This window comes from Embiotoca jacksoni, unplaced genomic scaffold (assembly GCF_022577435.1).
Source record: "Embiotoca jacksoni isolate LCO1_2020_lvr unplaced genomic scaffold, fEmbJac1.0.p SCAF_28, whole genome shotgun sequence".
NCBI classification, from domain to species: domain Eukaryota; kingdom Metazoa; phylum Chordata; class Actinopteri; family Embiotocidae; genus Embiotoca; species Embiotoca jacksoni.
Window position 1 is genome coordinate 2561411 of NW_027185379.1, and position 16863 is coordinate 2578273.

Below are 16863 nucleotides of genomic sequence, written 5' to 3' on the forward strand. Positions count from 1 at the left end.
AAACTTTTTTCTGGTGTATGAAGTCAATTATTAGAGAGAGTTTTCAGTGTAACTGCTTGAATGTGATGCACTTTGCAGTAGTGGCATTACTGCAAGAATGGAATTTACCCATTCACTTAAATAAATAAAATGTAAGGCATGAGACAGTTGACCTAAAAATGAAAACCCATGTGTAAACCCACGAGTAACTCTTAGCAAGACAGCATCCTCACCCTTAATCTGCGTCCATACACCGTGACCTGGCCACGAGCCTGCTCCTTCCTCTGTCGCCACTCCACCAGGTTGAGGCCGTTGTCGATAGCCAGGGTTACGTTCCTCTTACTCACTGTGGGGTTGACTGTGCCAGCCAGCAGGTGGGGCTCAGTGTACAGTGATACCTCCATACCGTTGGCCAAAACTAGCCGCAGTGAACCATCCAAACCAATAAAGTAGCTGTTCCGAACTTGATCTGAGTACGTAGAGAAGGCAGAGGAGAAAACGGCCATGATTGGGATCAGAAGGGGAGAAATAATCAGAGCTTCTTACAGCTGATATAAGAGGACTAAATCTAATATTCATTTCAGGGAGACACAAACATAATGACCTAAAATGGCTGCTCAGCAAAAAATAAAGCCTTTAGCAGCAGTATTTAACTGAACGACTGCAATAATGTTGGGTCTGTGACAACAAAGATCAATAGTGAGAGGTTTCACAGGGCCAGAAAAGTAAAGTTTTACAGCTGTTGCAGCAGCCTGGAGGCTATGGGAGGAATGAAAACTATCAACACTGCTGGCTTGCCTGTGGCCACACAGAAGGGAGGGTGAAATACACATAATGTAGACACGTATATGCGCGCACACGCACACGCACACACACACACACACACACACATTCACGAGGAGGAATAAATCTGAGCTCGTCTGTTACAGTGCCCAGGTGACGACAGCCTGTGTTCCAGCTCCAGACCAGTGACTAAATGTTTCCACTGAGCATATCATATACATGTATCAGAGAATGCCTCCTCCTTGTCTCCTGTCAGCAGACCGACAGAGACCAGAATGAATACCATTCTCAATACGAATGATGGAAAATAAATGGTTTGTTAAACACTACATTAATTAGTTCACATCACTTAACAGTAAAAAAATAAATACAAATTAATCTCAACATACACTGCAATTTCCTTGTGTTGATGTTCAATTGACAGGATGGATGTTCAGTAAACGTTACATGGTAAGATGGAGTTTTGTGTCTTTTTCTCTTGCACAAAGCCTCGCAGAGCGTGGTTGTGCTGTTGTGACTAGACAAATGGGTAGAGGAGGCAGGGCTGACCTTACACTGGCCCTTACCTCACTCCATCATGCAGACACTTGAAGGGTTGACCAAAGACCTCTGGGCCAGACCCGACCAAAAGGAGGCCCCTGAGACCAGATAAAGCTGGAAATACTGCTGAACTGGGGAGTTCACACTCGTGCATGCATACAGTTCGGCGGGGGAGGGTGGGGGTTGTGGGCGATCTGCTCAACAGTGTCTGCTTAAAACAAATAATGGAGCAGTATATCTGAACATGATAAGGCTCACCAGTTTTTAGTTATTAACCGAATAACATTTTTGTTGAAGAATAAAAACATACTGAGTTTGTTAAGATAGTTATATGTATAATGCAGGTATGGTTTGTAATATGAGCTGGTAACTACTCTACATGGAGACTTCATCTTTTTTTCCCTTTACTGCACCTTCCTACTTTATTTAGTAGGCTATATTAGAATTTGACAAGTATAAATTTGGTACTTTTATATTTGATATTTTCTAATATTTCATGTTGACTCTACAACTGACTGGAGCTGTAACTGTAAATCTTCCTCGAGTCTCACCTTTGTCGTTTGAATCTTAAAGATATCAGCTTTAAATACCGTAATTGTGTTGAAGGTTGCAGAAAAGAGGACAAAAACACAGCCAGATGAACAGAAAGGATTCTTGAAAGCAGAGCATCCGTGTGTTATGTGATCACCCAGTTGCCAGCTTACAAAGCAGACAATAGTGAATTAATTAACAGCTGAGTTCCTGGCGCCTTGCTTCTCACAGGCAGATGTCTAAGACAAGGTCAGAACATGGAGGTGACCACTCTGTTAAACAGCAGTGAGAAACCAGAGACGGTCATCTTCTGTTTCAGACACAGCTTTGCAGTGAGACAGAAGTCCCAGAGAGAAGAGAAAATAAAATAAATCAAAATCAGAAGTTCCAGGGTGGAATGGGGCGTGGGCGGAGTCGTCTTTTAAAAACTAAAGAAGCTCCAGAAAGATCAAAGCTATCAATCTGCAATTAATGAAGCAATGGGTCAAGCTAAAACAGGATTTGATAACGCCTTGATGTGTACAAAAAAAAGTTTTTTTGAGCTCTCCTTATGTATCTTGTATGGACCACCAGCATTGTGTTCTATGATGTTGTTTTTCATGACAGAAGATCAATATTTGTTTCATTTTTGGAGAAATGGAAGCGACTGTGTCATGTTATTACAGTCAGAAGAGCAACAAATACAACTGTGAGTACTATTATAATTGCTAAGTCCTGAGACATAAAGTCCTCCAAACCCTAAATGTAGCCGTGAAAGTGGGGTTTTTTTGTTTTTGTTTTTAACTAAGGTTTTGAGATATCTGCATCTGAAATGTCTGTCTCCACCTCAGTCTAGTAGAATAAAGTCTAATTCTAGTTGTTTGGTCCGAAGCACTGAGAAATTACATTTGGAAAAGTCAACAGCTACGTATCTGTCAAGAAGCCAAGTCCTGTTTTTTCTAGATCATCCATACTCTTCATTACTAACAGTAATTACTAACAGTAATGAAGAGTACTGTCTTCAGGGCAGTACTCTTTAACTGAGCGGGCCCAGTTAAAACTGCAGGTTAGCCCACATGGTGGCAGCCCTCAATACTCTGTGAGGCTGAGCCCAACCAGGCTGAGACAAGAGCTCCCATCCCGAGCAGCTTTAATTCAAAAACGGTCTATCCCAAAGTGACAGTCCACAGACATCTCTGAACTGCTTTTTGTCTCGTCCCTCACCTGACACTAGCTTGCCTTGGGGCTTCCTACAAGGAGCAATTGGCCTCTACAACAGAGCTTCCTGTATCACATTTCCTCCCAATTGTGATTACTTCATATACTGCACAGGCAACCAAGCTGTTCATAAGGCTATAAAGTCTGTGTCTATATACCTTCTACAAGTTGCACATCAAAGCCAATTATAAAAAAAAAGTGTTTGAAATGTAGTACAGGAGCATCCTCTATGATACTTACTGTACAGTATATAATCCCAGCTTGCATTGATGATGCAAAGTTAAAGCTTTCGGTACTTCCACTGACACAAAATACCTTAAAAAATAACCTGCTCGACTGATGAGCAACTGTAAAAAAACACAAAAAACACTCACCCTGCATAAGTGTGTAGAAGGTGCCAGAGGCTGACAGGTTGGTAGTGACAGTGATATCCTCTTTGTTGGAACCCTCTGTCTGGATGTGGACTGAGCTGTCGGCATCTGTACGGTAGCTGCTCACTCGGCCCGTGGGGTACGTGATGTTAGTCAGACGCCCGTAACTGTCATACCTACAAAGAAATACACTGATGTGAACCACAGAAGGCAAAGAGAGGCATGTCATCTGAAAGTGCGTAAAAACAGAAACTATGACAGAATCCTAAACAGTGGAGCAGTTTGACGTTGAGCAATTTACTGAGCCTCGTTGAGTTTTTCGGTAAAGCACAAGGAAGCAATCATAATCATACATGCAGTTTAGGTATGCATAAATGCATGTAGATACATCAATGTAACTCATGAGTTTTTCTGTCATCTCAGATTTGCTGTGATTATGAGCTGCTCTCTGTAAATAAAGTCTTCTAGGAAAAACTGTACCGGTGGCAATTACAGGTAGGGACTGGCAGTATTTTGTAGAGTTCGATATCTCCTCCTTGGCGTCACAAATTGTGGAAGTGTGACAACACAAGCAGTAAACACAGCAGCAAATCTATCAGCGCTGGCACCCAGAAGTAATAAAACTCAAAACTATCAGTGTTAATCATTGGAGCAGAATCAACACAACTTTTAAAAAGGGTACAATATTTGCAGCATGTCTCTATTCATTAAAGTAAGAGTGGGTGGGCCTAGAAGCTTTTCCACCTCTTTCAACAGGATGAGAAAGGGGTATTGATGCAGTATAACTGCTTCTGAATAGGTGAGTGAATTAAAAAAATTACAGAATCATGCAAAAGAGAAAAAACAAAACAATTGAAAAGGGAAAACTGTCATGACAAAATGAAAAAGCACACTCATTTTTCCATTTGGAAAACTGCTTCTTAGCTTAAAGGATTAGTGGCATCACCTCATGTCATTATACAGCCTATCAAAGAGGAGCACTGAGGTGCGACTCCTTGGAGAGATGCAACATCTTCCCAAGCACACAAATCAGTCTGTTCATCACATTCAAGGAACATGAGTGGCCAGATTGTTTCATTTTGCTCAGAGTGCACATCAACATTGGAAAATTTTAAATATTTCACATTGCCAGTGTTCCTGAATGGGAGTGTGGAACAATGCATTGCTTAGAATGAAGACTTTTATCTGTGCACTGAATACAGATTAGAAAAACCTCTTCGATGTTACCGCCTGCCATAATAAAGCCTCTAATAAATGAGATGGCGGGTGCTGGTTTACAGATATTTCCTCAGCGCTGCCATCTCAAATATCCAATATGGAAAGGAAGAGTGGGAGAGGAATTATCTCCCAGAGATAAATGTTATCTGATCTCAACTGTACCAGGGACTAGGAATCATAGATGCATTTCAAGCTAAGCCTTCCACTTCAGGAAATAGTAAATAGCAGAGTAATTTAAATCTAAGCATTTGATTTCTTTTGATAGCGCTCATTTTTTATCAGCAGGACACTCTCCCTGTCTTCATCATGCAATCAACGTTTTTGCAGTGAAAGCACTACAAGTTACATGGTATCTGCACTGTACCACTTTTAATTTCCAACTCATGTCTTCGTGTTCCTGTCACCTCTGCACAAAAGACTGAGTCCACAAGACAGAAATCTCATTCTAGAGCAACCCTACACGGCCCAGCTTGATCCGTGACCCAAACTCTGTCGGTTTCAATTAGGGCCTTAAGCTAGTTCCATTCCTTGAGCTTCACCGCCGAGCTCTAATGGCTCTGGCCTGTTTCAGCTCAGCTGCCTATTAGCTTACTTTCTGTGGACAAGAAGGGCATGCAGGGGCAGGGTGCTCGGCAGAAGGAGAGAACTGGTTTCCCCCTGGTTGGCCACAAGTCCATTCAGATCGCATCACCTCCGCATCACATGCTAGCTCTATGACCTTTCACGCTGAGGCCCAACAATAGGCCGAACACTTCATATCAGCATCAGCTCCAGCATACCTGACCTCTGCTTTATGCAGCACCCTCATACTTTCCGTTTCGCCTGCTGCCTGAGAATTTCAGAGCACATGTGAGTGATAATTGATTGATGTTATGGACTCAACTTCAGAACATTTGCTTGAACCCAGTGGCTAAAGCACATTTGTTACTAAATAGAAATATTATCATCTTGTTAAATGGACAGTAAAGCTATAACTAGGTGTCTTTCCGAATTTAACATGATTTAATAGATTAACAGTTACCCTTAAGCATAGGCACTTATCATTACAACAAAAACATTTGGGGGTCATCAGAGCAGACAAATGAGGTTACAATAGAGAGGCAGTGCGGCAGAAGTCTTTTGTTCTTTAGTCAATCCTTTGTGTTGCTGTTGTTGTGGTTTCTGCATTAATTCAAATACATTTTGATCTATAGACTACGAAGTATAAAAACACATTCATTAACATGGGTGAAATGTTTCGTAGTTCACGGTTTTGGACAGAGATAAATAGAGGTTCAGATGGTAGCAAATTGTTGTTTTGACCCTGAGGTGGTGGAGTGACCTTCAAAGCAAATTATTCAAGAAAAACAAACACTCTTTATTGGGTCTAAATGAAACATGGATGAAATGATTTGCTTGTGGGTAAAAATGAAGTCATTGCTTAATTTAAATGATAAATACAGGAAATGGAATAAATCATTTTCAATACATAATTATATGTTTTGAACATGATCAGCAGTATTTTGTGCTCTGCAGGCATCTATGTTTGAAAAGAGAAATGAAAGGACGATGAGGCCAAATCCTCATCATTTCTTTTTTCTTGTCGTAGTGTTGTGGTAACAATGCATCTTGCATATAGAAATGCATATACTGTAAGAACTACAGGCTTAATCACATTTTTTCAAGTTATGAGTTTCACACAATTTTATGTATATAAATATATATTTTTTTTTTAAATCTTTTTAAAGATGAGTTTGTTTAATGAATAGTTACAGGCATTTGAAATGAAAAAGAAACAAAATGAGCTATTGATTTTTTGGGGGCTTTACAAGTTGACAAGTTTTGTTGTATTTGATCATTACACTCAACAGAAATGTGATTATTTTATGTTTGCAAACACTGACTCAATTAGTGTGAAGAACAAACAATCCAATTGTAGAACAATGTGTCATGTTATCTGTATTTCCTTGAAATGAGCTATATGGTTTTATTAAATAGTGCATGTAATTCAAACATAACTGAAAATGCTGCTCTTATTTTCTCTCTTCTTAAGGGAGACTTGTGAGAAATTCATGAAGCCCCAGAACATCCATTGTTTGTGTTAAATGTTTAAAAGGTCCTTTGTGTCACTTGTGCTATATAATCTCTCTCTTTTCTTGTTTCATTTTAAAGAAAGTCAAACATAAAAAATTCAAAATTCCAACCACACACTGAATTTGTTGAGGCCGTAGGCAACTCAGTCTACCATGAGAAAGGCCTATGCTTGGTTGCTTTAGTGCCATTTTCACTGCTTCGTTTTTTCAGTACAACCGTCTCAGATGACAACCAAATCAAACACAGGTGATAAATGTCTGCTCATATTAAACAGAGCGTCTGATTATGTGTCAGAGTTATATTCCTCCAGCGAGGTGTAACAGATGTCTGACCAGCCAATCTGCTTAATCACACTTTTTGGAATGACATCCAGTTAGTACAGTATCCCTCGGTACACTATATTAGCTGGGAGACAGATTGCACCATACAAGTCACAAGAACATGAAATCCTAAGCTCAAATGCTGAAGCGTGTGGGAGTGTTGGCAATTGTTCCCTCACAAAGTGTGTTTCACCACGATCAATTACGACCTCTCGCTATTCTATTATGCTTATATTAACGGCCATCACCGCAGCCGTCCGGGTGAAATTTGCTTGCCAGCAGAAATATGTTGCCCCTGTACCCAAACGACTCCAAACAAGTGATGGTCTGCAGTCTGTCACTGCAAGCAAGGGTGCAGATGAGTAACATATCATCCAGTAATCCTATTTAGAATGATAACAGCAAATAGGATTACACCCATACTTTCACAGGTCTTGTATTGTTGGCGACATACACATCCAGGCACAAGAAGGTACCTCATATGCCAAAATATTGAATCAGATGACAAAGGGCTCTTTGACTCCATACATTGACTCACTAAAGCATCTTGCCATTTAGTGATAGAATGAATACAGAGCTTTTAGTGAAGATATTCCAGAAATGACTTTGAACAAACTGTACACTAGACTTTAAAGATTTAAAAGATATATTATTTCCTCTTTGCAGCGAAGCAGAAAACAGCTCAACTTGGATCCAAACCTTTGGGTGGATAACGGTGTTGTAAAAATGTTTACTCACTCAAAGAAGGTTGTCCATCCATTTTCATTCGTCTTGGTTGCTAGCAGTCCAGAGCTTCCATGATAGGTCATTAAAGCTAATTCTTGACCCTGGGCAGCAACTGTTTTAAGGGCGTTGTTCGTGCCAATGGTAAACCAGAAGGTCTGTCCGTCCGGGACCATCAGCCACAGAGGCATCCCTGTCGTGTCTCGTCGGAGGATCACCGGGTTTTTATTCTTATCAGTAATACCGCTTATATCTCCTGCTCCCGTGTAGGTCAGATTGTAGAGGTGGTCTCCTGTAGTCAGACTTTGTGTGAAAATATGGCTGCCGTTAGAATCAAACAGATAGAGTTCATCGTTAATGGGAGAGGACACCTCATACATGCTGAGGGGATTCAGGAAGGGCTTGTTTTTGCGCACGTAGCGGATACGAATGTTGCCCAGATCTGCAATATAAAGCTCTCCGTCTGGACACACTGCCAGGGAAGCGGGTGCATTCAGCTTAGCGTCCTTAGCATAGCCTTCATCTCCAGAGTAACAATCACAGTTGGCATCGTTCTTGCAGTCGCAGCCACTTGGTGCCCCGGCGACCAAGGAGATCTCTCCATTGGTGGACACCTGACGTACTCTGTTTATTTTCTTTTCATCTGACTCAGCGATGTACAAAACGCCATTGTGAGACACCGTGAGGGCGTTGGCTGACTCCAGGGTGGCATGGATGGCCACTTTGCTCATGAGGAAATGGTCAATCCCAGGCACTTGGCAGTGCATTGGACGACCCGCTATAATGCGAACTTGATGATTTTCTGAGATCTGAAGTACAACGTTGTTGTCCAGTACATACAGGGAGTTGTCCATGGGACTCACTGCCAGGTCTGTAGGCCACTCAAGACGCACCTAAGAGAAAAAAAAAAACATGACAAAAATATCATCTTCAGGTCACAAAAAACAGACCATGCTTTTATTGAGCCGCAGAGTTTTCACTTTATCCGATGGAAACAGTCCCCGAAGGAAAGAATCATTTAAAACTACTACTAATAAAAAAAGATAGGCTTCTGTGAGAAGAGAGGTGGACAATCTCATAGGTGAAGCTAGAAGAAGAAACATTTTTGAAACAATGTATCATCTGATAAGGAGGAAAATAACAGCTGGCGTACCTTTAAAAGGGGAAACACAAAAGCATGATTTTTAAGATCAAAGATAATAACAATAGTGGTGTGGAAGGGCAGCATGAGGAGAGATCATTCACATGATTAGATTAACTGAAAAAAGCACACTGTAATAGATCATGAGAACTGTGGACACCTAAGGACAAGACTTCTGTGTCCTTCACCGCTACAAAGTCTCTGTTTTCTGGGCTCTGCTTTATTAATTTTGTAATGACAAGAGATTGTGTAAGTACTTGAAAAGAAACAGGAGTACACATACCAAATGAAACCCTAACCCATCCCTGGCCTCCTAAATTATGACTTATTGTTCTGCTAACAATGTATCTAGCTTTTAACAAATCAGAGAGATTGCCTTCATCCAGTAAATCGGTCTCTCTCCCACTCATGATCCCAGGGTCATCTCTCAGAAATATAATATGAAGTGTCATATTTACATCGAAGTTCTAACAAAGGAGACTGATTAAAACCCGGAACAAAATACAAAGACAGCTTTAGATTTTAGACAACCTTTTTTTTTTTTTTTTTTTATCTAAGAACTGCCTGAGCAATATTTTTAAAACTTTGTCCTACAACTGGGAAATTGGAAAGAGGGTTACCATGGCTGACTAATTTGTCATAATGACCTAGAAATGTAAAATTAATATATCATGTCGTTTACTAACCTGCTATCGGCACATATTCCTAATTTTCTAATTTAGAAGTTTATGCTAAGACAATCATTCATTTAAAACTGACAAGGGATTCTGTTGAGATGGTTACTCTTGGCATTGGTCATATTCTTGGATCCCTGCCTTTCTTTACCAGTGGAGCACTTATCCACCTTTGATTGAAAAACAGATTTGAGCATTACTCACATCCCATGAACCTCCCTATCATCCCCTTCAAAATGAAGGAGGCTTATATAATAGGATATATCTTTTGGCAACAAACAGGAGACTGGCTGTGGATACATGTTGTCTTTCAGTGAGCAGAAAATGCATTTACTGGGTAATGAAGGGGAGACTTTCAATTTCTTAAAACCTATTTCTTGTCAACACTGGTGGTTAAATATTTCATGAGCCAGAGTGTGGAGTGGCTCAGGGGAGCTGCCTGTAAGGAGGTTTTCACGCCACTCTGACTGATGAAGGGATATTTCCTGAGATGCTATCCCATATGCTGTAACCCGATCATACCCTCCCCTTCATACAGTGGGGCAGCTGTCAGTGGTGCCCGCTCGACATAGCTACCACCAGCACAAACAAAAAAAAAAAATCCAAAATGTGCTCACAAGCCATGGATTTGCACCACAACACAAAACTATTTTTAAACGCAGTTGAGCATTTATTGGAACTATAATGACATTTTCCATTAGCAATCTCTTCACTCTTTGCTCATACCAGCATGATGCCTGTCTGAAGGAGACTAACATGTCATTATTTGAAGTTCCTCTCAGATTTGAATTGAATGTCACAGCCAGAGTCTTGATAAAGCTTTCTGCTAACAACCTCGAAATACGTTCAAGTGATCTTGTTTTAAGACATGGATTCCCTCTATTTAAGTTTGAGCTCAGCAGGGAATGCGGAGAAGATTTTCAAAACTTAAAACGGAAAGTGGAGCAGATTTCTGAAACAGCAAGGACCTAATGCCTGAACATAAACAATTTAAAAGATACTCAAATGAGGTCAAAGTCATTGACGATGATAAAACGTTCAAAGAAAGGTTACAGACCTGTACATCGAATTAAGAGTGAATTTTGCTGCAGTACGCTCACTGCACAGATGGTATAGCAGGATAACAATGACCTCATCAGATGAGAGCGAGAAATCTGACATTATTTCTCGCCTAAAACAGGTGTGGTACAGCAAACGTAATGACCGTTGTGATGAGCCTTCTCCAGAGAAATTCTAGTTCTAACTGAGGGGTTGGGGAGTGTTTGAAGTAGGAAGCTTTGTGCTCTGGATAAATTTTTAATGGATGCTTTTTACTGTCTGAGTGTCTCTGGCAATGCTTGTGTGATTTGTCATCATTGTGGCGCTGCAGTCTGTCTTGCCTGTCTCCTGGTGGCTTGGCAACTAGGATGATAAGCATGTAGGAGCTAGTGTGTAAGGAGGTAAGGGAGCAGCGAGCAGGGGTCATGAGGGGTGGAGTTCCCCTGGGGCTGAAAATGGGCAGCTGGAGGCTTCGCTTCCTCCGCTGAATACATCATTTCACACACACAGAAGACTTCTCTCCACAGGCACCCGAGGCCCCCTCAGGACCTGTTTGCTAGTCGTATTCGACAACACACACAATGGGGCAAGAAATAAACTAGTGAATGCACATGGAGCAGGGCTCAGACATCAATCAAGTCTTCTAATTAAGCCCAAGAATGCTCTGTTCATTGTAGTGAAACTAAAACGATTACAAATAATGTAGACAGCACAGAGAGCACATAATTTTATTTTTTTGGGGGGGAGAGGGTGTGTGTGTATATGTGTGTGTGTGTGTGTGTGTGTGTGTGTGTGTGTGTGTGTGTGTGTGTGTGTGTGTGGAGGAGGGAGGGGGATGTATAAATTACTGCTATGATAGGTATGGCAGAGAGGACCAAAACACCTTGCAAAGGCTACAACAGTATGAAAAAAGTATGTCTTGTCACCTCCAAAGGGAAGTCACTGAGCTGGGGAGTGATGTAACCTCAGTGCAGTGTCCTTGCCTGGGGAATGTGTTCTGTCTGGTACATATGTGTGCGTGTGTGCGCGTGTTTGTGCGTGTACACGTGTATCCGTGCATCAATGAACATGTGTGCATGAATCCAGAGCCAGTGAGGTTATAGGTCATCCTCATCACCCCCTAAAGCTGTAGGTCAGCGGTCCTCTCCATTTGGGGATTTGTGTGGCCACTTGACATAGACATGAAAGCTCCCCAGATTACAGTGCCAGTGTTTTTCAGCAAGGCTCTATACTCTGATGCTATGTTTATTCCAGTTTTTATTTGTATTTGCCTGCTAATCACAAGATGATTTACATTTTTTATTTCACCAGGCTGGCACGGCTGTGTTTCTGGCTAATTTCCTGAATTCTTAATCTGCTAGAGCAATAAAATATATCTCAGGGAATTTCAGATGTCATCCTTCGCTTCATGAATTTGACATCTTCCTATCTGGACACAGATGCAGGTTTTGTCTGAATTATGTTAATATTAAACAAATTTCTAAACCTACCAAAGTTTACCACACACAAACTCTTGGTTAACTGCACAAACCTATTTTTATGTTTCCAGTGTGTTTCAATCAAAAAGACTTTTTTTGTATTGTATGTGTTTTATGTATATATGGTGTCCACAGTATTTACACTTTTTGATTCCATTCTGTTATACAGTATTTATGGTTTTGACACCGTGCTGCAAAATTAATTTCCTCTTGTGGGTTAAAACAGATCTGAACTACCAGAATCGGTGACAAATCATAGGTACAGAAACTTTGCTGAAATGGACTTAAGTGAACACAGGAAAACAGTTAATGCCTATAACCTCTATCTGGGTCCCTCGATGTCAGTATCCTTTGTGAATCTTGAACCTCACTGAGAAAACCCTGTGACTCTTAACCAAAACTAAATTGAATGCCACTAGATCCATGCTAGAAGCATGCAACTGCAGTAACAAAAGCTAGCATCGGGGTGTAAACATCCCGGAGACCAGGGTCATTCAGTGAAAGTGCTGTTGGTGAAGAGAAAAGAAAACCCATCCTGGCTGTGCAGGTCAGAGAGGTCATACCTGAGAGATGTCCATCACAGCATCACAGCTGAGAGGCCGGGCTGAGGTCAGGTCATTGAAGCCCAGAAGAGTGGAGATGATACCATTCTGGTCAATCCTGCGAATCATGGTCCCATCCACAAAGAAGATTACACCGTACTTATCCACCGTAATGCCTGCAGATAAAAAGTCACCCAATGAGGAGGAAATTAACCATCAATTATTTTGTTTATCTGTGACTTAATGTGAGTACAGAGCACCACTTAATGACAATTAAGGGCTATTTACTTCAACAAAATAAGAGTAATCATTACAATGAAAACTAATGCTACGATAGATTTTTTTTAATCAATAATGAAGAACAATAGAAACATCAAAATAGATGAAGGGTACTATAAGTTTCATCAGACCAGTGTCTTTCTCTCCTGTTCTCTTAGCCTCGAACAACAATGGATCTGAGAATACTAATCTGGAGGCTGGAGTCTGATGAACAATATTTGAGCACCTACAGACACTAGTCGTGAATAGTTAAAGCAAACTTCTCTGTTTTCAGTCATCCATGTGCACATTTCAGAGGAACAGAGTTATTTCAGTTACATATGACTCACAATGTCATCCCTGTGGACGACAAAAACTAAGTATGTGATCTAATGACTAATGCATCATCTCAATATGGAAGCAACAAAACAAGGCAAAAAAGACCTCAGGAAACTCACAGGAAGGCATGTTGTAACATGTAAATTCAGTTTATATATAACTTGTGATGAAGCTAAGAGAATACATTTGATTGTGTGAATTTATTGCGTGTAAGTTATGTATGTGTTGATCTTTCCAATGGACTACCGTCTTCAACAATTCAGCAATCTAGTCTTGTTGAAAATAATAATCCTTTATAAAAAAAAATTTCATAAAAAAAAAATAAAAATCTGTGATTTACCTCGGGGGTTAGTGAGAGTAGCTTCAACAGCCTTTCCTCCATCCCCGCAGCGAGTGTCATCGTATGGGAGACACTGGTCACCAGTGCCCGCCACCAGCTCCAGATTCTTGGCCACATCTTTCACAACATTCAGGGATTTAACCTTGAACACCTTCCTGCTGCTGGTGTCTGAAAGGTACACCGCGCTGCTCACCGGACTTGTGGCCAGGTAGTACTTGTGAGCAGGGCTGTTGCTGAGTGGAGGGAAAAGAGAGAAAGTAGCTTGAGTCAATAAACTGGGAGGGCTACGGAGCTTTCAATAAGAAACATTGTGTAATACAATTAAAATGGATTTAAAAGCCATTTAGAGAGTCAATTGGGCACAATTAGAGTTTAAACCCAGGACACGGAAAAAGAAAAATAGAATGAGATTAAACATGACATAATGGTGGAGCTTAGAACTCATCTACAATACAGACAGCTTAGTTAGAAATCCCTGTTGTCAAAAGAGACTGGAAGTGCCACTCATCCAAATATTAGCACATTTGTGAAAATCTTGTAAATTGTAAAAACAAACCTGTAGTTTCTTTCACATTATTGAAACAATGGTAATATTTACTGAGATACAGAAATATAAAAACAAATAGAAATGGAGCTCTAGTCATGGAAGTACAATTTCAAAGAAATCTTAATTACTATCCAATTACTAACCCACAAAATTCCTGTGATATCATATAAAAACAATATGAAACAATCCAGCCACAGTAGCAGTAGCCCAGTTATTGCTGGAAGAAATACAAATAAGTATGCTTTCCATTTCCCTTGGGACATTTTTAGAAAAACGCAAATGCATAGCTAAACCAGCAATCCAAACACATTATGCATCCATCAGGCATATATTCCAGCACAGAAACATATCCTATTAAATTCCCAGCCAAGTCAACAAAGTAATCCTTCACATCCACAGGAGGTTGCCCAACCTGACAGACAGACAGACAATAAACCCAAATATAACCAATCCTGCTGTGCTGTGTAGGATGCTTGAAGTCTATTGGTATACTCCAGTCAGTTTAGGTGTCATAATACACTGAAAACAAAGTTAGCTGTAGACAAATCCATAATAGTATGGAGTGGATTATTTCCTTTAAAAATCAGTTTCTACTTGTAAATAAACTCAAGCTCCTGCTGAAAAGCATCACGGATCGTAAAACCCCAATAAGAGCAATTGCACTCTAGTAATGAATGCTAGGACTGATCTTATTTTGAAAGGGACTTTATAAGCTTGTCTATGCCCCCCCCCCTCAAAAAAAAAAGAAAAAAAGAAAAAAATTAATATTCAGTTTAGCAATGAAAAGATTATCGCCACCTTAAATATGACCAGAGTTATCTTTAAGGTGGCGGGATACAGCACAGTCCTGCCTGACCTGATAAGCAATATGGAAAAAAAGGTTGTCAGCAGGGCATCATTCAAAGTGGATTAAGACAGTATTTCAACTTTAACCTTCAGGGTTCCTTTTGGGCTTATGGTCAGTGTGACAGTGCCAAAGCCCACATTTTAAAAATATAACAAGAAGAAAGACAAGTGGGTCTGTGGAATTGTCATCTTCAACATAATTTCAAATGACAATTGACCTTCGATGAATCAGTGATGACAGGGGCACTGCGGCAGACCTCAGGCACACATGTCACAATCAGCACACTGACCAAGTTGACTGATAGGCCGGTCTACAATACATCCCAGGTACAACTGTCTGATGGAGGAAATGACTGCTGTCTGTCTTTGAGTAGGTCAGTAGCAAATCTCAATAACTTGATTCTGCTTTGCGTTCTATCTGCCAGGTGCAATCAGCTGATACCTTATCAGCTCCTCGTTGCATGTAGAACAGTGTTGTTCCCCACAGAGTTTGAAACTATGAGATGTTATTTCCTGACCTTGAGCTGTGGCCATATACTCCATCTATATTCACTGACAATATCTAGTTTGTAGAGGATAATTGGATTTTGCGGCATGCTGTCGCGGAAATGGTTGGAGAGGATGGGGACATCCTTAGTAGGGGGTCAATGAACATTGCAGTGAGATCACCCACCTCCCTTCCACCACTCCTATCGCTAGCTCACACATGAACAGGAGGCAGCCACCCGTTTTATACAGACACATGCTGTGTTTTCTGGGATAGATCTCCTGTTTAATATGCAAATGTGTTTGTAGTACTGAGACCAAAGGGACAGGGCTTTGACGTTTCTTTAGTCTTGCTCTAGCAAACAGAGCAAGTGTGTCTATCGGATGTGTGAATTAAAACATAAAGACATAAAATGATTTCTGTTACACATAAAGACATTTAAGAAATAAAGACTGAGAGAAGATAACTACAGAGAGAGGAAAAGAAACGGAGAGCTTCTGAGTCCTTCTGTAAAACAGAGGCCAGAGACCAGCTTCGCGAGGCTTTTTATCCTTACTTTGACTATGTGTTCTCCAGGTAAAGCCATGACTGTGATGGAAAATCAATCAATAGCCCTTTACCTGAGACATGGTATCTAAAGACAGCAGACAAATATTTCCCTTGCTGTCCCCTGCCATGGAAAATGAGGTCTCTATCTTAACTCACTGGTAAAATCTGCACTGCTACATTTTAGCTCACCTGGCTTTGCACAAAAACCCTTATGAAATGCATTATATTCAATTTTATTTTGGCAATTGTTAACATGTAATATGTCATGCCGTTGACCTGCATTTCATAATATGGAAAGGTGATAACTTATGATTTAATTTGAAAGCACCATAAATTACACCCTCCTAATGACAACAAATACACATTAACAATTCGTTGACACTGTCAAAAAAAAAAACTTAAAATAATGCATTTCATAAAGGGTGGCTTTCTTGCATTGTTGTTCTGTTGGATTGCAATGGATCCATTAATGTGTACCTAATAAACTGTCAGAAAAGTTGACACTTCGTAACAAATTGCAATTCCACAAGTCATTATAATTCAAAGAACACATTAAAAATATTATATTTTATATAATACTTCACACATGTTTGGGGGCAACAGTATCACTTCTATATTGCAATTTACAATGCAATTTGAGCCATTAGCCTCTACAGCGTTAACATTTTGCTGCATTTTCTTTTTGCAATCACACATACAGAAGCAAATTCATTTATTTCTATTTGGTTTTAAGCAAACACTGTATGGCTTACCTATGCCGGAAGTCTTTATTTCTGCCAAAGTTGGCCAAAAGCAGCAGAAATGAGAGAAGGAAAGAAAGAAGAGGAAATGTTAGTTGATAGATGATAAAGTTACAAAAAAGTAGTGGACAGAATTAATCAAAAGAGAG

At 40.3% G+C, this 16863-nt stretch overlaps 1 protein-coding gene across 6 annotated transcripts in view; it reads right to left on the reverse strand.

The window, feature by feature from the left end:
- tenm4 (teneurin transmembrane protein 4) overlaps positions 1-16863 on the reverse strand; it is a 138780-nt gene that overhangs the window by 14654 nt on the left and 107263 nt on the right. For all 6 annotated transcript variants that reach the window (XM_069161183.1, XM_069161182.1, XM_069161180.1 and 3 more), the window contains 6 exons: positions 16727-16747; positions 13546-13778; positions 12630-12784; positions 7751-8628; positions 3405-3577; positions 213-448 (listed from right to left, as the gene is read on the reverse strand). In XM_069161183.1, coding sequence (XP_069017284.1) covers positions 213-448; positions 3405-3577; positions 7751-8628; positions 12630-12784; positions 13546-13778; positions 16727-16747 — 1696 coding nt within the window. The remainder of the gene's footprint in view (positions 1-212; positions 449-3404; positions 3578-7750; positions 8629-12629; positions 12785-13545; positions 13779-16726; positions 16748-16863) is intronic.